At 43.3% G+C, this 20,392-nt stretch overlaps 1 protein-coding gene across 1 annotated transcript in view; it reads left to right on the forward strand.

Moving 5' to 3' along the window:
* Nucleotides 1-20,392, forward strand: part of ZNF385D (zinc finger protein 385D) — a 724,747-nt gene that overhangs the window by 158,844 nt on the left and 545,511 nt on the right. Inside the window, exon 2 of the mRNA XM_074984479.1 lies at nt 15,156-15,431. Coding sequence (XP_074840580.1) covers nt 15,156-15,431 — 276 coding nt within the window. The remainder of the gene's footprint in view (nt 1-15,155; nt 15,432-20,392) is intronic.

Consider the following 20,392-nt stretch of genomic DNA (forward strand, 5'->3'; position numbering starts at 1 on the left):
ATTCAAGTCTTCACTCAGCTGTAACTGAGCCAGTGCAGATCGGAAAATGCACTATAGTACTAAACAAAATATGCTACAAACAAGCCCAATAAAAAACCAAGGACTCATCTGGCACCTTAAAGACTAGTAAATATATTAGGGCACAAGCTTTTGTGAGCTGCACCTCCCTTTGTCAAAGGCATGAAGTGGAAGTTTCAGTTTGGCAGGGATGTATAGAGAGATGGGAGTGTTACATCAATGCTAATGAGGCTGATTCAAGCAGTGTGCATGTGGTCCACTAGACGGTGAGAATAACTAAAGGTGAAATTACTTGACATTATAGATGACTATCCCTCACACTCTCAGTACGCGGGAGGCAGACCAGTCCTTGCTCACACACAGCCCCTGCTCTCCAACCTTAAACAAATACCACCAACTATATACCACACAACAGAAGTGCTAACCTGGGAAGCCATCTCAGCAGCAAACCCCATTGATAACTCTGTCCGCATATCTATACAAGTGACACCATCATAGGACCTAACCACATCAGCCACATCATCAGGGGCTCATTCACCTGCACATCTACTAGTGTCCCTCTGCCATATACGTTCAATAAAACAGACTGTCTCTACACAAAAGAGTAGATGGACACAAATCAGCCATCAAGAATGGTAACATACAAAAATCTGTAGGTGAGCATTTCTACCTTTCTGGACACAAAGTAACAGACTTGAAAGTTGCCACACTTGAGCAAAAAAACTTCGAAAGCAGATGGCAGTGTGAAACTTTTGAGCTGGAATTCTTTGCAAACTTGACATCAGCGGAATGTGTCTGAATAGGGAGTGGGAGTGGCTAGCTGATTACAAAAAGTAATTTTCCCCTTTAAGCATTCCCACCTTCCAGTGGGCCACATCCACCCAGATTGAATTAGCCTCATTAGTGCTGATGCAACACTTCCACCACTGTATAAATTCCTGCCAAACTGATGCTTCCACTTCCTACCTCTAACAAAGTAGCCCATGAAAGCTTAGACCCAAATAAATTTACTAGTCTTTAAGGTGCCACAGGACTTCTCATTGTTTTTGCTGAAACAGACTAACACAGTTACCTTTCTGGAAACAAATATACTTGATGAATGGGTGTGAAAGAGCAGCCCTGGACCAGCCTAGGGTAGCTGAAAAATTGACCAACACTAACCCCTGTGACCTCTCGGAAAAGACAGAAGAGAACCACTCATGCTACTCCAGCTACCCTATAGAGTCAATAACTGGGTCAGCTGTGATCTTAAAAATCAATACAGACGTGGAGAATGAGGGAGCTATGTGTTTTTTTTTAATCAATATTTTATGCGGTTCGGTTCACTTGTTTAATATTAGCCTACCTAACTACACACAATTAAAGGAGGCTGGTATGGGGAAGGAAACAGCAAATGAAACAGTATCAGAGACAAAGCCATTTCAGGGAACAGCATGGGGAACTGTTAAATGGGGACAGCCCTTGCCTGGCTTCCTCCAGTCTAGTAGAATTTACCCATCCCAGGTCTGAGTCTAGGATCAAAGAGGGGTAATGAAATGCTAAGTGTTGTCCTAAAGTTACGGGATACTAGTGGGATAGAGAAAGCTGCAAGCAGTTGCCTGTGGGGACAAACTGATGCTAGCAGAGAAAGGGGGAGAAAATGCAGCAAGGTATCAGTTTCAGCCTACAGATGGAAATAATTGGGTTGAATGGAATTTACTAAAATTTACGAGATTAAAGGTAATAGAAGAAGGAATACGCACATTGTTCTTTATTGTTATTACAAACCATTGACTGCTGCATAACTGTGGGTGAACAAATAATGCTTTATATTAAATCTATTTTTGAGTCACTTTAACCAACTGCTGTCAGAGATCCCCAGAATAAAAGGGTTAACAGATGCCAAAGTGGTTGTGCTTATTGGGTTAACTCAGTTGGGCTAAGGCTACACTATGGTTTCTATTTCGGGATACATTTGTGTCCCAAAATAGAAATCCCACAGACAAACCCTGTGCTCAAAATAATAGCATTTTTTGAGCATGGTATTTCATGCTCGCTACCCTTCATTGTAGTCTGTACCTAGTTCAAAGTAAGATGCTTTGAAATAATATACATAATTTGTGGCATGCAAATTAAGAACATAAGAACATAAGAACATAAGAATGGCCATACTGGGTCAGACCAAAGGTCCATCAAGCCCAGCATCCCATCTGCCGACGGTGGCCAATGCCAGGCGCCCCAGAGAAGGAGAACAGAAGACAAGTGATTTATCTCCTGCCATCCATCTCCTGCCCTTGTTATGAAGGCTAGGGCACCATACTTTATCCCTGGCTAATAGCCATTTATGGACCTGACCTGCAAAAATTTATCAAGCTCTTTTTTAAACCCTAATAGAGTCCTGGCCTTCACAGCCGCCTCGGGCAAGGAGTTCCACAGGTTGACTGTGCGCTGTGTGAAGAAAAATTTCCTTTTATTAGTTTTGAACCCACTACCCATCAATTTCATTTGGTGTCCCCTAGTTCTTGAATTATGGGAAAAGGTAAATAATTTTTCTATATTCACTTTCTCCACACCATTCATGATTTTATATACCTCTATCATATCGCCCCTCAATCGCCTCTTTTCCAAACTGAAAAGTCCCAGTCTCTCTAGCCTCTCCCCATATGGGACCCTTTCCAAGCCCCTAATCATCTTAGTCGCCCTTTTCTGAACCTTTTCTAATGCCAATATATCTTTTTTGAGGTGAGGAGACCACATCTGCACGCAGTACTCGAGATGTGGGCGTACCATAGTTTTATATAGGGGAAGTATGATATCTTTTGTCTTATTATCGATCCCTTTTTTAATAATTCCTAACATCCTATTTGCCTTACTAACTGCCGCTGCACACTGCGTGGATGTCTTCAGAGAACTATCCACTATAACTCCAAGATCCCTTTCCTGATCTGTCGTAGCTAAATTTGACCCCATCATGTAGTACGTGTAATTTGGGTTATTTTTTCCAACATGCATTACCTTACACTTACCCACATTAAATTTCATTTGCCATTTTGCTGCCCAATCACTCAGTTTGCTGAGATCTTTTTGTAGTTCTTCACAATCCCTTTTGGTTTTGACTGTCCTGAACAACTTGGTGTCATCTGCAAACTTTGCCACCTCACTGCTTACCTCATTTTCCAGATCATTGATGAACAAGTTGAACAGGATCGGTCCCAGGACTGAGCCCTGGGGAACACCACTAGTTACCCCCCTCCATTGTGAAAATTTACCATTTATTCCCACCCTTTGTTTTCTGTCTTTTAACCAATTCCCGATCCATGAAAGGACCTTTCCTCCTATCCCATGACCACCTAATTTACATAAAAGCCTTTGGTGTGGGACCGTGTCAAAGGCTTTCTGGAAATCTAGGTATATTATGTCCACTGGGTGCCCCTTGTCCGCATGTTTATTAACCCCTTCAAAGAATTCTAATAGATTAGACAGACACGACTTCCCTCTGCAGAAACCATGCTGACTTTTGCCCAACAATTCGTGCTCTTCTATGTGCCTTGCAATTTTACTCTTTACTAGTGTTTCTACTAATTTGCCTGGTACTGATGTTAAACTTATCGGTCTATAATTGCCAGGATCTCCTCTAGAGCCTTTTTTAAATATTGGTGTTATATTGGCCGTCTTCCAGTCATTTGGTACCAAAGTGGATTTAAAGGATAGGTTACAAACCACTGTTAATAACTCCGCAATTTCACATTTGAGTTCTTTCAGAACCCTTGGGTGAATGCCATCTGGTCCTGGGGACTTGTTACTATTCAGCTTATCAATTAATTCCAAAACCTCCTCTAATGTCACTTCAATCTGAGTGAGTTCCTCAGATTTGTCGCCTAAAAAGGCTGGCTCAGATTTAGGAACCTCTGTAACATCTTCAGCCGTGAAGACTGAAGCAAAGAAATCATTTAATTGCTCCGCAATGGCACTGTCTTCCTTGATCGCTCCTTTTATATCTTTATCATCCAAGGGCCCCACTGCTTTTTTAGCAGGCTTCCTGCTTCTAATGTATTTAAAAAACATTTTACTATTGTTTTTTGAATTTTTGGCTAGCTGCTCCTCAAACTCTTTTTTGGCTTTTCTTACTACATTATGACAGTTAATTTGGGAGTGTTTATGTTCCTTTCTATTTTCCTCACTAGGATTTGACTTCCACTTTTTAAAAGCTGCCCTTTAAATTGCATAAGTAATTTAGAAAGAGGGTTATAGTGTAGCCCTACCCTTGGTGAATGGGATGGCAGCTTAGAGAGCAAGTCTAGGAATAGTAGATAGTTCCAGCTCTGAGAGATTATGAGAAACCTGTAACTAAACGGGTGCACTCAAGGGACTAGAGGGGTCTAAAGTGCAGGTTGCCCTGTAACCATGACAATATAGTCATTAACTGTCAAATGGAGAACAATAATCAACACCCCTAATGCTTCTACCAAGCCTACAATCAAACTGACCAAGTCTGAGGAGACTTAAGTTTCTAGCTCTTACTGGAGGAGTTTTGCTACCACTTGCTTGATAACCTTTCCCCATGTGCAAAATTTGAGACAGAGTGATAATTGGATAGATAGTCCATGTCAAGAGATGGCATTTAAAGCAAAATTCTAACATCCGCTTATCTGAGAGAAGCTAACCCCCTTTTGCTCACTTTTGACTTTCCTCTCCGTCAAAGGTCCCATATCTCTCAAAAGCCTTTTACCAGCCAAGAGGACATGGGCTTAATTCTCATGTCATGGTCACGGCAAACTCCAGTGTCTACAGAATGTCAGCAAGTGTCACTAACTGGATCTCAAGCAGTGGCAGCTTTGTTAGCTAGGTTAGGCTAGGCTACTGAGAATTAATGCTGTAATGGCAAAGGCAGGACAACTTACTTCAGATGCAAGCAATCTTATCTACATGCTAGTCTGAAAAGCCTTCACTGTGAGAAATACTTGAGTCTCTGACCAGATATAAACTAGCTGGGTTAATAAGATTATTAATTGCCAAAAGCAGTTCTGCCACTCTGGGTCTCAAGAATTGAGTATTTTTTTTCTTCCTCCTGTGCAGCCATTGCATAAGGCCCTCAAAATCTCTTTATGCTGGAATTTGTGGATTTTTGTCACTGATTGTCTAGCTTTTGTTGCATTTCATCTTTTTGCAGGACATTTGTTTGTCTTGATAACTGGTGAGGACAAATTCAAGGAGAGTTTTTTGAGAGAGACTAGTATGTGGTTATCTGGCTGTGGTGGACTAGCAATACTTTATTCTTCCTGTGAAGCTCATTGCACTTCAGTAGCCTCTTTAGTGGACTTAATGGCTACGTCTACACTACAGCAACCTTTCAAAAGAAGATCTTCTAGAAGATATCTTCCAGAAGATCTTCTTTCAAAAGAGAGTGTCCACACACACAAAAGCAGATCAAAAGAGTGATCTCTTTTGATAGAGAGCATCCACAAAGCCCCCATTTGGGACTGAAAAATCAGGTGCCCTGAGGACTGCTTTTTCGAACAGAAAGGGCCAAAATTGCATCTACACATTTTCTTTTGAAATAAGCTTTTGAAAAGAGGTGCTCTTCGTGAAATGGGAGTGGAACAGTGCTTTTGAAAGGAGTGCTGCATTTTTTCAATTTAATTTCAAAAGACCACCTTTTGTGTGTAGACACTCTGCTGGAGATTTCAAAAGAGCACTGTTCTTTTGAAAAATATTTCAGAAGAACTTGCTCTTGTACATGTGGCCAATGTTTGTGGTTATGAAAAAGAGAGAATAATAGAGGCAGTTCTAACTTTAATTTTATACCCAGGAGACGCTCAACTAACAACATAATTAGCTGTACTTTATGAGAACAAAGTTGTCTATCCTTTTCCCTGAAAGGAATGTGTCCTTTCTCCTCAAAACGGGGTAGGTAATTGTTGGTTCATGACAGGGATATAATTTCTACCCTCTCCTTTCCAATCCCATCTCAGAAATGAAATCTCCAGAGTGTAGCGAGCTCTATTAGTTGAGCCAGTAAGCACCACAAATTGTAGCTGTGTTGGTTTTCCACATGGGACAGTTTTCTGTTTTTCCCAAAGCTATCCTGTCATGCAAAGTTCATTTTACTGGTAAGCCTCATTGAACCATAACTTAGTTCAGAGCTCCCAGGAAAATAGACCCGAGCATTTTCCACAAGGCCATTTAAGCTGGTTCAAAATTTTTAATTCTCAGTTTGCTAATTCAATTTGTAGAGCAGTACTGCTCTTCTTAATGGCTGAAAACTTTGGCTTGTGCTGCATAGTCACTGATACAAAACAAAGCGGTTCACAGTGGTAATAACCCTCGACATATGTCACTTAGGCTATGTCTGTGTTTGCCCTGAACTTCGGAGGGGACATGATAATCAGGCTGATGGGAGATTACTAATAAAGGACTGTGATGCATATGCAGCACTTCGTTAAGCTAATTCTCCCACATGGCTACTTCGAAGTGCCAGCATGCATGTAGCTGTGGGCCCTTCGAAGTGCCTGTGCTACTTTGAGGTCTCTTTACTCCTCAAAGTTTTGAGGAGAAGCGTCCGTGGCTACATGCATGCCTGCACTTTGCAGTTTGAAGCTTCAAAGTTGCCACGGGGGAGAATTAGCCTAATGAAGTGCTGCATATGCATCAGAGCATCTCATTAGTAATCTCCCTTCAGCCTGAATACCATCTCCCCTTCTAAGTTTGGGGCAAGTGTAGACATAGCATTAATCTAATGCAGTGAAGATAAATTCTATCTACAATGGAAAATTGGCAGCTTTCACTTAATAATATTCTATAATGAATAGATATCAGAAGTTATTAAATAATTGATGCCAATTGAAAATGCTTCACTTTTAAAATAGGACTGTGTGCTTGCTTTAATACATTTTGAACAGTATTACCAACTAGTGTTAATGGGACATGTTTTCTGCAGCTGCACATTGAATTTGCTTATGCCAATAACTAGAATTGCATTTGAGTGTCAATTTGTGTGACTCCTGGAAATATAGGTATATAACCCTGGGTATTTACTTTTAGAGGCCACTTTTGAAGTGTAGCCTCCTGAGAGTTCCTGGCTCCTTATTTTTCCCCTGTGTACTGTATCAGGATGTTAGTGCACCCTCAGCTCTCATAAAACTCTACCTGCTACGGTTGTGCAGCTGGAGGTTTGATGTAATGGATTTTTGTGTATGTTCCTCTAAACTATTGGATTGGCTAGTAAACATTAACGTAATCAGCCTAAGCAAATGATGTACAACATGTTATCTCCACCCTCGAACCCAGGGGTTCCCAACCTATGGGTTGGGACCCAAACATGGGTCACCATTAGATTTTCTAAGGGTTGCCAGCTGGGCTGCTCTGAGCTGCACGTGTCTCTTTTAAGGAGCCATCTGGAGCTGCTGCCACTGCTCACTCTTCCAGCATCCAGTCCCTGGCCATGCCACGCTGAAGGGGAACTCAATTTAAATGGTTTAATGGCCAGCAGGAGGGATCTGGCCATTAAATCAATTAAACTGAGTTCCATTTCAATGTGGCAGGGCAGGGAAATGCCCACGCTGCAGGTGGGGGGAAGGGAGTAGTAGGGCTTGGGGGCGATGCATGGAGGAGGTGGAAGTGTCCTGGCTAAGGATCAGCAAGGGGCAGAAGTGGCACTTGTGTGGGGGGTGTTTTGGAGCTGCAAGGGGTTTAAGCATGGGGGTGGGATTTATAAAAGTATTTTCCCCAGGGGAGAACCTCTGCACCAGTGTGAATTGCCTTGGGTCACCAAGTCTTATTGAATTGTCAAAATGGGTTGCTGTCTCACAAAGGTTGGGAACCGCTGTTCTAACCCATCCCTTCTTACAGAATAGTAGACAAGTGTCTGGAACGATGAAGTTTGTATCCAGACCAGCATCTGAACTTCTCAAAAAAAACCCAAAAAGTCAGTTTTCAGGGTTGGGAATTTTGTTCAGACCGTTTCTGTCCCTAACTTCACTGGAACCTCTGTACTCCAGGAGTCCCTAATCTGGGAACACCCATGATACAAAGTCTAGCGGGAAGAGGAGTTAGTGGCTCTGTGCACTGTCGCTCACCCGCCTCCCCAGCTTGGGGAACAGCAATGTAGTGAAGCACTTCTCCTGAGGCTTTTCCCCACTTTTCCTATAGTGGCAGATGATAGTATCCAGGTGCAGTGGAAAGTGCAAAGCTATATGTGCCCTCTGTAGCAAGGCACCAGACAAGCACTCCACCCTGTCATGCCCAGAACCCACAAAGTCCTCCCCCTGGCCTGGCAAAAACTTTGATCTATCATATTATGTTTCCTAGGGTTGCTGGATTAAAGAGTTTCAAGTGTACATACAAAATAAATTCCTCAAACACTCCTATGGAGGTACACGATCTATAGCAGGAAGAAGAGTGGCTTGTACAACCTGAGACTTATAGTTTGTTAGCCAATATCTCACTACTGGTCTGTTGCGTACTCTGAATTCACTGTCCACGTATGAAGAAAGTGTTGGCAAGGTATGATGTAACATGCTTGCTCTGCCTAACACTATCATATTGCTCTGATGCTGTAATGCTACTTTTGTTTTTCCAGAGTTCAGAGAGTTAGCAACGATCAATGTTTTATAGGTTTCTAGTGCCAAATCAAACTGTTGGAGTCTGAGTTATTTAATTCCAGCATGTCATATTGTTGCATTTGATTATTTCTTTTTGTAAAATGAGATTAGAATATATTAATTGTTTTTATACTCCAAAATAATTCATACAAAAGTTGTCATATTACACCTAAAATTAGGGATGTCCTGTTACATTATTATGCTGTCTGCTTACTACTGTGAAAATTTAAAAAAGTATTGTGCATGTATGAGTTGAGGTATTTATAATGCACTCTATAATATTTACTTATAAAGCTGAATGCATTGGCCAGAAGGCATGCCCACACCACTACAAGATTAGAGGTACTGTGTTTGTAATTTTAAAATCATACTGCACTCTAGTGGGGAATGTTTTCAATGAAAAAGATGTTAGGTATTGCACAGTGTATACAAACTGGCTAGTTATCATCTAAGTTCTAATCGGAGGCAAATCAGTAGCAGTTATTTACTTCTTTTGTTTGATGTTTGATTAAACATTGAATGTATTCATTTACAATTGTGCTAGATAGATAATATATAACTCTTGGATAACGGATTAGTAGCGCCAACAGATTCCAAAAAATTAGAATTTTGGGGATCCTCTTTTCTTCCCTTGGGGAAATCCTTACTTCCAGAAAGAAGTGTGTAGGGAAACTTCTCAAGAAGAGTCTGGCTTTCATGCTACAGATTGAGCTGCTGTAATCCAGTACTCTCTTGTCCAGCACCATCTGTCATTATTTTAGTTATCTGGATATCCACTTATCATGGATGTGGCCAAGTTTCCCGTGGTCCCATAAAGTTTGCTTACAGACACCAGTCCTGGCTCTGTGCTCTGTGCTGTTATTGAGCTGTAATGTACCCCCATATATTTTCCAAGGTCCCAGTAAGCAGTGGAAGTGTTGGTAATGCTGCTAGACAGTATTGACCTCTTGTTGCTCAGCACTGGTCAGGTCCCAAGGGTGCCAGACTTGAGAGGTTCAACCTGTACCTCTGTCAGGTTTTCCTAAAAGAGGATATAATCTAGGCCATAAAAGAGACACCATTATCACTGTTGGTATAATACATGTATTTAATGATAATTAATTATTCATTTCTGTGTTTTGTTTTTTTTTCCATTTGGTATTTGTCTTGAATCCAATGGTTTCATCTTCTTTTAGATTTCTGAAATCCTATGCGACTTAGAGAGTTGGTTATATTTGCTAGCAAAAAATAAGCAAATAAAACTGGTGCAGCTGACCCTGTGACATGCTGACTGTACTGAAAGTAGCAAATTTTCAGCCACCTCTCAGGATTGGTTGGCATAATTGTAAATAAGATTCAGTCAAAATAAACTGGAGATGAAGCAAGTCTGGAAACTCCAATTGAAATGCTCTCAAATTTCAAGACTAGAGTCTTTGTCTTTCAATTTGTCCTTTTTGTTTTGGTTCAAAGTGGCTTTCTGGTTCTGATCTAGCCAAAGCCTTGAGATGATAGGTGAGCACATGAAAGCTGCGTCTACACGTGCACGCTACTTCGAAGTAGCGGCACCAACTTCGAAATAGCGCCCGTCGCGTCTACACGCGTCGGGTGCTATTTCGAAGTTAACTTCGATGTTAGGCGGCGAGACGTCGAAGTCGCTAACCTCATGAGGAGATAGGAATAGCGCCCTACTTCGACGTTCAACGTCGAAGTAGGGACCGTGTAGACGATCCGCGTCCTGCAACGTCGAAATTGCTGGGTCCTCCATGGCGGCCATCAGCTGGGGGGTTGAGAGATGCTCTCTCTCCATCCCCTGCGGGGCTCTATGGTCACCGTGGGCAGCAGCCCTTAGCCCAGGGCTTCTGGCTGCTTCTGCGGCAGCTGGGGATCTATGCTGCAGGCACAGGGTCTGCAACCAGTTGTCAGCTCTGTGTATCTTGTGTTGTTTAGTGCAACTGTGTCTGGGAGGGGCCCTTTAAGGGAGCGGCTGGCTGTTGAGTCCGCCCTGTGACCCTGTCTGCAGCTGTGCCTGGCATCCCTATTTTGATGTGTGCTACTTTGACGTGTAGACGTTCCCTCGCTGCGCCTATTTCGATGTTGGGCTGAGCAACGTCGAAGTTGAACATCGACGTTGCCGGCCCTGGAGGACGTGTAGACGTTATTCATCGAAATAGACTATTTCGATGTCGCAACATCGAAATAAGCTATTTCGATGTTGGCTGCACGTGTAGACGTAGCCGAAATGTCCTAAAATTTGGGTAGAGCGGTTTTTTTGAATATTTTAATATAGTCCAGTGGTTCTGAAACATAGTTGTGGGCTCCTTCGTAGTGTGTGCAGTACCTTATGCCCCCATCTGCTGCTATAAAAGTACATATGCCAATAAAGAATGTGCAACTCTCACTGAATATTAAGAACAGTCAAGCATTGATTCAAGCAGAGCTAATGGTCCATTATAATAAGACCAAAAGCAAAACTGAGATGGTGGTCGATGCTTAAGATTAAATATGCACACTGCATTGTATCAAATGGATTAATAATGTACAGCTGGCAACAATTTCGAATAATGCTATGCAAACTTAAAAGTAATCTGTCACAATGCACAATGCCATCTGAGGATCTGATATGTCTGAAGGAATCAGCTTTTCTAGCTATTCATTGCTGTGTACAAAATGAATGCACCACGATTTTTTTTCCCCTAAACCATCTCTTGCCCTCACTGGAGGGGTATGTGGGGTCCCATGTGAAGAAATTTTGGCATAGTAAAATTACAACTGGAAGCCTAGTCCTGAGTCACTTTTGAACTCCAACTGTGACATAAATCTAGTTTGGATCGGGAAATAGCCTTGACCACCCTTCATGTATTGAAGCAGCTGGCTTTCCCTTTCCTCGGTATGACTGACCTGACTGCATTCTGAAGGCATCTGAAAGGGAAGAATATCTGAAGTTGCATGGAGGCTTTCCATTTGAAACACCCAATACCTTGATTTTCTGCAAGTATCCACTAAGTTAGCAGAACTGGTATTTTGCCTAATAAACTGTACTTCACTGAATGACTTACTTGACTTAAATCCTTCACTGAATAAATTATTTTGTTATTTTTTAAAGTGCTACATTACTGCTGTTTTGCCTGGTACTCTGAGTGGAGCATAGGTCATCTACAGGTCTCCACTTCACCCTGTCTTGGGACAAAATTTCTAGCTGACTCCAAGAGTACCTCAGTTTTTTTTTCTTTCAGTCTCTGTATGTCTTCTCCACGTTGTCTGAGATCTTCCTCTTTTGCATTTTCCTTATGGGTTCCATGTGAGAGCTTGATGGCCTATGCTGGATGATGGTGTTCTGATAGTGTGGCCTAGCCATCCCTACTTTCTTCTCTTGATCAGAATGCCAACTGGTTCTTGGCCTCTTCTGTTCCAAAGCTCCTCATTTGTGACAAACTCTTGCCAGTTGATGCAAAGGATGTAACTCAGACATCTCTTTATGAATGCGTGCAGCTTGTGAGTTGAAGACTTTTTAGTACACCAGGTCTCGCATCCATACAGGAGCACACTCCTCACATTGTTTTGAAGATCCACAGTTTTGTCTTTGCAGATATTATTTGTGAGCTCCATATGGGATGAAGAGTCTTGAATGCAGCTGTTGCTTTTTTCTATTCTGGCATTGATATCCTTGTCTGTTCCTCCATCTCTGCCCATAATGCTTCCCAATTAAGTGAACTGCTTCATATCTTCCAGGCCATCCCCTTCCAGTGTGTTGGTTATGTTGTTGGACTCGTACATTCTCATTGTCTTTGTCTTTTCCTCATTAATGCTCTGTCCAGTCATTGAGTCAGTTCTGTCTAGTGCTGCAATCTTTTCTTCTGTGCATTCATGCCAGTGCACTAGAGGACCAGGACCCCACCACCACCAGGGTGGGTGCACATCCAGAGGGGCTGTTGCTGGGCAGAGGGCAATGCTCTGCAGGCATATGCATCCGCACTCTGAAGGAGCAGCAGGGGGAGGACTGGATGTGGCAGATGCAGGCATGGGACCAGATGATGTCCCACCTTGATGCCATCACCAGCATGTGGCAGTACTAGTTGGCCCAGCCACCCATGCCCACTGACCCCCCACTGCTCCCCGCTGCCCTGCCCCCACTGGGCATCCTTCCAGTAGTCCTGGGCCTGGCATGGTGGCTGCTAGTTTTGGCCACCCGCTTAGACTCACCCTGCCCCTCCAAGACCCCCCACTCTGCTCCACAGTATCTCCCTGCTTCCCCCACTGAGCCTGACCCCACCGGACCCCCACAACGCCCATACGTGTCCGTGCTCCCTACTCCGTCCCAGCCTCAATGGGGAACCTTAACTCCTGGTGGGAGGGGATCCTGCGGCCAGTGCTGCTCATGGTCCTGCTCCTTCATGGGGTCACAGCTACCCACCCCGTCCCAAGCCCCCCTCCAAGTTTGGGTGCCCCATCACCTGTCCCAAACCCCCACAATGTATATGGGTCAAAACTTGCACTTTGTTCCTAACAACAGTTGGTTTGTACACATTTTTTTCCAGATTCATAAGTAAAGGTTTTATATTTTCACCGCTTCATGTCCTTTGTTATTGGGTAGGGGTCAGGGAGGGGTCGTGGTGGGGATGGGGTAGCGCTGTGGGCCTGAGCCCCCCTCTGGGGGGAGTGCCCCAGGTAGGGTCTTTTTAGGCCATGGGGAAAGCTGTCCCTCGCAGCCTCCTGGATCTGCAGCCCATCCCTGTGTGCTTGGCAGATGGGAGCCATGCCCAGCTGTTCATAGCCATGGCCAGTGTCTCCCCCTCATCCCCTCCCCAAGATTATGGAGGGCTCAACAGGTGGCCACAACTTGGGGGACATTGTGCTCTCCCACATCCAGCTGGTCAGCAGGTACCTGAACTGTGCCTTCAGATGGCCAAATGCACACTTGACCTTGTTCCATGCCTGGCTGAGCCAGGCATTAACGAGGTCCTGGCTTGGTGCAGCTGGTTGGTGTAGGGCCTCATGAGCCAGAGCATGAGGGGTGGGCAGTGTCCCCCATAATGCAGAATGCCAGGTGCCAGGAGGGAGGGTAGGTGCCCTCCTCCATCCTCTAGGATAGGCTGGAGTTGTGGAACATGTGGGTGTCATACCATGCCTGGCCCAACCACCTGATGTACACAGCGAGGAACCATCCCCGGTGGTCGACCAGGGTCTGAAGCATGATGGGGTAGTACCTTTGCGGTTGATTTATTGGGATGCACTGTGGTCTGGGGCATGGATGGGGATATGGGTCTTGTTGATGGTGTGGAAGCAGTTGGGGACCCCAGGGTGGTGAAGCTGTCCATGACTCTGTCCAGGTCTGCGTGGTGGACAGCCTTCCAGAGCAGGAAGGTGTTGATGGCTACCACTACCTGCACAGGGTGGAGGCCAAACAGACGAGTGAGGCAGTGAGAGAGGGTGTCCCTGGCCCCCAGTGGGGTCCTCTTCCCTCTCCCACCCCACTTCCCTCCTGGGCTCTGTCAGTGCACCCCCCCACCCCAGAGTGCTGCCCCTGGCATCAGGTATGTGTGAGCGTGGGACAACATGCTTCTCTGTGAATGGGGCTTCCCCCCAACCCCGCTCCCCATGGGTTCCCCCTCAGTGGGAGGGCAGGAGTGAGCGAGGCACAGATATTCAGGAAGGTCTCCTTCCACATTTGGAAGTTCTGGAGCCACTGCTGATCATCCACTGCCCCATGATGAGCCTGTCCCACCAGTCGGCACTGGTGGTAGATGTGCCTAGTGGGGCCCTGGGGCACTGAGGATGTTTCCCTTGATCCTGGTGGCAGGTCTGGAGGAGGTGGAGGATGGCTGCAATCAGGGTTATCAGCACAAGCCCGGGGGCTGCTCTGGCATAATGGCTAACTGGACAGAAAATACTCTCTCACAGAATGCATGGGAACCCTACATTAGCTTTGCAAGCCTCAGCCTGGGCAGGGAGTGTGGGTTGGGAGGGTGCTCCTGGTGGGGATTCCTGGAAGGGCTTGCCAGCCATGTGGCCATGTCTCATGGGGTTCCAGGGCCTGTTCTGTCAAGAAAACAGCTGAGGAGTGTGGCCACTTTTTGTCAACAGAGTGGATCATTTTTTTGATCCACTCTTCTGTGTGGATGCGATCTGTTGACCGAAGTTTTGTTGGAAGATCTTCTTTTGACAGGTCACTGTAGCTTAGATGTAGCCAGTGAGTTAATAAGAGAGCTGGGAGCAAAACAAAGGTTCCCTGGTTCCTAGTTCAATGACCCTAATCACTAGAGCAATGCTTCTTTCATATGTGCTCATTCTTCCTGTTTTGTTCAGCTAATGAACAAATACATCAAAATAAGTGGACAGTCAAAATAGAATGTGATCAGAAAAGGATTTTGCAGTGATGGTTTAACTCCAGGGACAGACTTACTGGCCCTGTTAAAATGTGTAAACGCACTTCTCACCAAGAGGAAGCCAGAAGTGTCAAATGAAACTATATTATTTAAGAACCAAAATAAAAAATGGAAACTAACCAAATGTGCTTCTCGCTACATTCCAGGTGTTGGAATACTGTGCATTGTTCATGATTGTGGTTTATTTATTTTTTAGAAAATATGAAGAAGCCCTGGACCCCAGATGTACCCCAGGGTAATCATTCTGACACCCCAAGTTTCACCAGTGTACCAGACAGGGAAAGCGAACCAGAAGTAACACCTGATGACAGTGAGGAAAAGAAAGAAGAGAAAAAACACACCAATTTCACTTTGTGCAATGTTTGTAACATTCAGTTGAACTCTGCTGCTCAAGCACAAATTCACTATAATGGCAAATCACACCAGAAGAGATTAAAACAGCTCAACAATGGGAATCTTAAAAATGATAATGGTAAGCTTTAAAAATCTATATCTTCTCTCTTATGTGAGGTATATGCACTTATCTGCTTAGTTCATGCAGGCCTATTGATACAATTTAAACTTTTGGTTCTTTGCAATATTAACCTTTTGGCAAATGTGTTGTAGGAAATATGTTCATTTATATTAGTATCTTTCAGGAGTCTTTTTTTTGCAATATTCTTGATTTAAACACCCACCTACTTCAGTTTCTTTGCCAATAAGAAATAGAAGCAGCAAAGGTGATAACCTGTGCCTATAACATTGCATTGGGCTTAAAGCTTTTAAAGTGCCATTCTCTTTTTGGTAAATATTGGATTAAAACAAATGGAATGAAACTTGTTTCAAAATTTTCTCTGTGGTGGGCAAATAAATTTGTACAACAGTTTAGCCCACTGTGTGTGGTGTGGTAGGTAAACATTATTATTGGTGTGGATCTGAAAAATACAACAATATATGGTAAATATGATTTAAATATTACATAGGCCCAATCCAAAGCACATTGAAGTTAATGGAAAGAATTCCATTGGCTTCAGTGGACTTTGGCTGAGACCCAGCCTGCATGTTTAAGCCTGTTGCTAATGGCTTTCCCCCCCACAAAGTTGTTTCAAATAGTGGCTTAAACTCTGGGGCATACAGTGTTGTTGGTCCAGGTTCTTCCTATATTTCCCTTGCGTTTTACCTGGTTTACCTATGCAGTGGCTTTTGGTGTCTTCAGACTTATTGATCTATAAGCCCGTTAATAGTGTGTTTACTTTTTCATATTTTTAAAGCAGTAGCAAAATTTGTTGAAAATGACCATTTGCATGACTTACTCTAATTGTTGTTTTGAATATAGCGATAATAAACTAATGCTGTGTGTGAAGATATTTTTGTTGCTGGTGTATTTAACATACATGATAAAAAAAATCGAAATCTGATGCTGTTTGATTTACTCATTCAGGACTTAATCCATGTCTCACTGAAATCCATCAAAAGACTCTGACTTTATTGGGAGAGGGACCAAAGATTTTATTATGTTAATAAGACCAGCGGACATCTGTGGGAGTTTTGCATGAGTGGTTTTGGTCACTAGGTGCATAGTTCTCCTATACGTAATCAAGGTGAATCAGATGCTTGTAATATAAACATGATTAGCTCTTTATGTACAAAAGCAGGAGGAACCAATTGGAGAATATCTTTTAATATCACTTTTAGGGTTTTTTTTCTTTTGTAATAAAAAGGAGGAAAAATTACAGGTTTAACCTAGGGTCAGTATAATTATTTATTATTGGCATTGCAACATAGATATACCAATCATAGTTCAGGGCTCCAATGTTCTAGACACTGTAACACACTGAACAAAAATGTTCTCTGCTCTAAAGAACTTAGTCTAATATTTTGTATCTAATATCTTAAATTCTTAGGCCCTGATTCTGCAACATGTATCATATAACATTGAAATCAGTGTGGCTGTATGCAGTCTGTTTGCATGCTATGGGTTACAAGGCTGCGAAGGCTTATATGACATGCAGATGATTGTACTGTGTGTATCTTCTTCATGTGAAGCCCATCTGTAATTCTGACAGATCCCTCAGTTATCTGAGGGCAGAATCAAACCTGGGCCCTCTGGAGCTTAGGCTGCGTCTAAACTGCAGGCTTCTGTCAGGAGACTGGTGGTCTCACTCAGTAGACAGCTGCCGTGTCAGAAGCATTCTGTCAACATCTCTGTCTTCCTTGTTCCATGAGGAAGAAGGGATGTCTTGGCAGAGAGGGTTTTCCTTACATTTGACCCTGTGTGGGTGAGCCAAACTTGGGAAAACCTTTCCTGACAGAATGGTCAAGCAAGAGATACGCGAATGTGGAGCACAGTTTGCATATCTTTTGCTGACTGTTCTTGGCAAGCTAGACACAGTGCTAGTGTATGAGCCTCTACCACACGAGCAGATAGCCAGCTGGCTACTAGTTAAGGCTGTAGATCAGACTCGCTATTTTCTCTAGATTGCCACTAGATGGGACAGTACACTATACCTAGAGAATGTGTGGGTTACACATACCTTAAATTTTCCTGTACCAAAATCCACTTCTGGGTGAAATAGAACCTGTGCATAGATTTGCCAACTTTCTGATTAAAGAAAAATTGAACATTTTTCTCATGCAGCCCTTTTTCTGCCCTGCCCTTTCTCTGAATTCCTACCCCCACTCAATCCACTTCTCCCTACCTCAGTCACTCACTGTCTCTCACCCTGACTCACCCATTTTCACTGTGTTGGTGTAGAGAGTTGGAGTGTAGGAGGAGATGGAGATTCTAGTTGGTGTTCAGATTGCAAGAGTGGGCTCTGGGCTGTGGTTAAGGCATTCAGAATGGGGGACAGGGCTCCAGGCTGGAGCAGGGGATTAAAGTTCAGGATCTGGGAGGGAGTTTGAGTGTGGGAGAGTGCTCAGCGCTGGAGCAGAAGGGTGGGGTGTGGGCTCTGAGAGGGAGTTTGGGTGCAGAAGGGGTTTCAGGATTGGGGCTGGGATTTGGGGTGCAGGTATGGGGTGAGGACTCTGAGGGGGCCTCAGTGTGAGGTCAGGAGACCAGAGTGCTCGAGCAGGTTCAAGATCTGATATCTGGGCAGCACTTACCTCAGGTGGCCTCCAGAAGTGGTTGACATGTTCCTCCAGCTTTTGGGTACAGGCCTGGCCAGAGGCTCTGTGTATTGCTCCTGCTCACAGGTGCCACTCCTGCAGCTCTCATTGGCTGTAGCTCCTGGCAAATAGGAGCTGTGGAGCCAGTGCTTTGGGCAGAGGCTGTGCACAGAGCCCCAGTAGCCTTCTCTATGACTAGGAGCTGAACATTCTTGCCATTTACCAGGACCCACTTAAAGCTGGTTGAGAGTCTGTCAGCTCTGCTGCAACACCACCAAGACATTCAACAGTCCAGTCAGTGGTGCTGGCGGTGCTGACTGGAGCCAGCAGGGTCCCACTGCACCGGGATGTTCTGATAAACGACTGGATAGATGGCAACTCTATCTGTGCAGAGGACTACTACAAGGTTGATATACAACACAGGACCTGAAAAGAGGTTACAAGCGGTATATTGTCTTTATGTTGGCTCTGTGCACATGAGAGTAGCTTGTCATGTGAGAATCTGTTGGAAACAGTGTGGCAATGTTGCAAAAATACTGTGGGAATGAATATTTCTCCATGTGGGTGAAAATCTGCCTTTTTCCTTAATAAAAAACCAAAATGCTGTCCTGCAGACTGGTAGGGCTGCTTAGGGGTAGTGTTATGGAACTCTTCATAGTTCAAGTGTAGGCACAATCCTGACTAACTTTAATGGGAGTTGTGTGTGTGATTTAAACACCATCTGCTGATCAGTAAAAGCACCAAGGTTATAAACATGATTATTATTAAATGTCTTCAGTGAAGTTCAGATTGGATTATTGTCGTCTAACATGCACTAATTTATATGATTATAAGAGGTGAACCTTGTAAGAAAAACATGTTTATTTTTGTACTTAATGCCATGGCAGCAAAAGAACTTGTTATTAAGCAGCACTGAAATCAGCTATGTGTAAGATACACAGGACTTCAATAGTATATGTAGTATTCGTATTTCAGAGTTATTTGAAAAGGCATATTTCGTCCTGTCTCCTCTAAAATATCCCCACATTATTTATTTCTGCATCCGTCAGAGAGGAGGTAATAGCACATCTAGCTCCTTATTTGTGAGTATAGTTTGTCAGTTTGCTTGCACATATATCAGGTTTTGCGCCCAGGTCCATTCATGTAGAGAAGAAATGAAAACGTGGGCCACATCTAGGGAACATGGGAAATTCTGGAACATTAGGAGGTCTTCCCAGAAAGTATGGTGAGTGGATGTTTCAGTGCATTGCCCTGCTTTGCATACCTATTTCTGTATCTCTGTCTCCACGGACATTTTGTACCCTTGAATTAGACATTTGCAGGTTAGATGGCAAAATCTCAGCAATGCATCAGGTTTTATTTTAGTGTTAATAATTTCATTCCCGTTCCATGCTGCTTTTGAAAATAGGCTAGACTTAAGAAGCCTCATTAATCTGTGTTTTCCCAGCAGATGTAGGTGCTAGAACTAGTAGTGCCCTGGCTTGAAATGATTTCCTTCTTATTCAGAGTTTACAGTTTTCTTTAATGGTTCTGAGGACCCTTCCTACAAAAATTGTTCCAGCAACCTAGCAGAATCTCAAAGTGGTACGTTTCTGTTAATTCCTGAGAGCTGACATGATATACGGTAGTGGTATATGCTCTCCTCTTCAGGTGCAGAAATTTACAAATATAATTTTCATTAGCAGATTTACAAATATATAAATATAATTTTCATTTACACATGTAAATCCCTGGATTCTGAGATAACAATGAGGCTACATCTTGAAACAGCTAATGTGAAAAATAAATGAATAACTGTTTGATAAAGAGAGAGAAGTTATAATTTGTTCCCCTTTATTTGGGAGATATATTAAAATATTAGGTGGCATTTATGTATCAAATTCTGTACATATGAAATATATAGTTGAGTATTAAAAAATCCTCAGAATAGATATTTATACAAACATGGTCAAAACAGACAGCACTGTACCCTGGGAATTGGAGAAGTGCTGTTTCTGGGCAGAGTCATTGTGGAAACATAGGGATGTATAAGGATGGTTCTGACCTCATGTGGATCCCTGAGGAATCTGCTAGGTTTTAAGTTTACACATGCATGTCCATCTCCTGACCAGATACTGTGGGCAGGAGCAGGTTCTGTGGGGCAATTGAATTTTAGGCAGAATTTCACAGTGGACGTGTTTGCTTAAAAGTTGAGGGTATACTGTGGCCCTGACTGAGATCTGGTCCATTTGTTTTACCACTGCACACGGAAGAATACGTTTAGCACTGTTTCTGCAATAACTATTTCTTGAACAATGAACCTTTAAAATAGGCCATTGAGCTGCTTTCTTTATAAAATGCCATTGT

This window comes from Carettochelys insculpta, chromosome 2 (genome assembly GCF_033958435.1).
Source record: "Carettochelys insculpta isolate YL-2023 chromosome 2, ASM3395843v1, whole genome shotgun sequence".
NCBI lineage: Eukaryota > Metazoa > Chordata > Testudines > Carettochelyidae > Carettochelys > Carettochelys insculpta.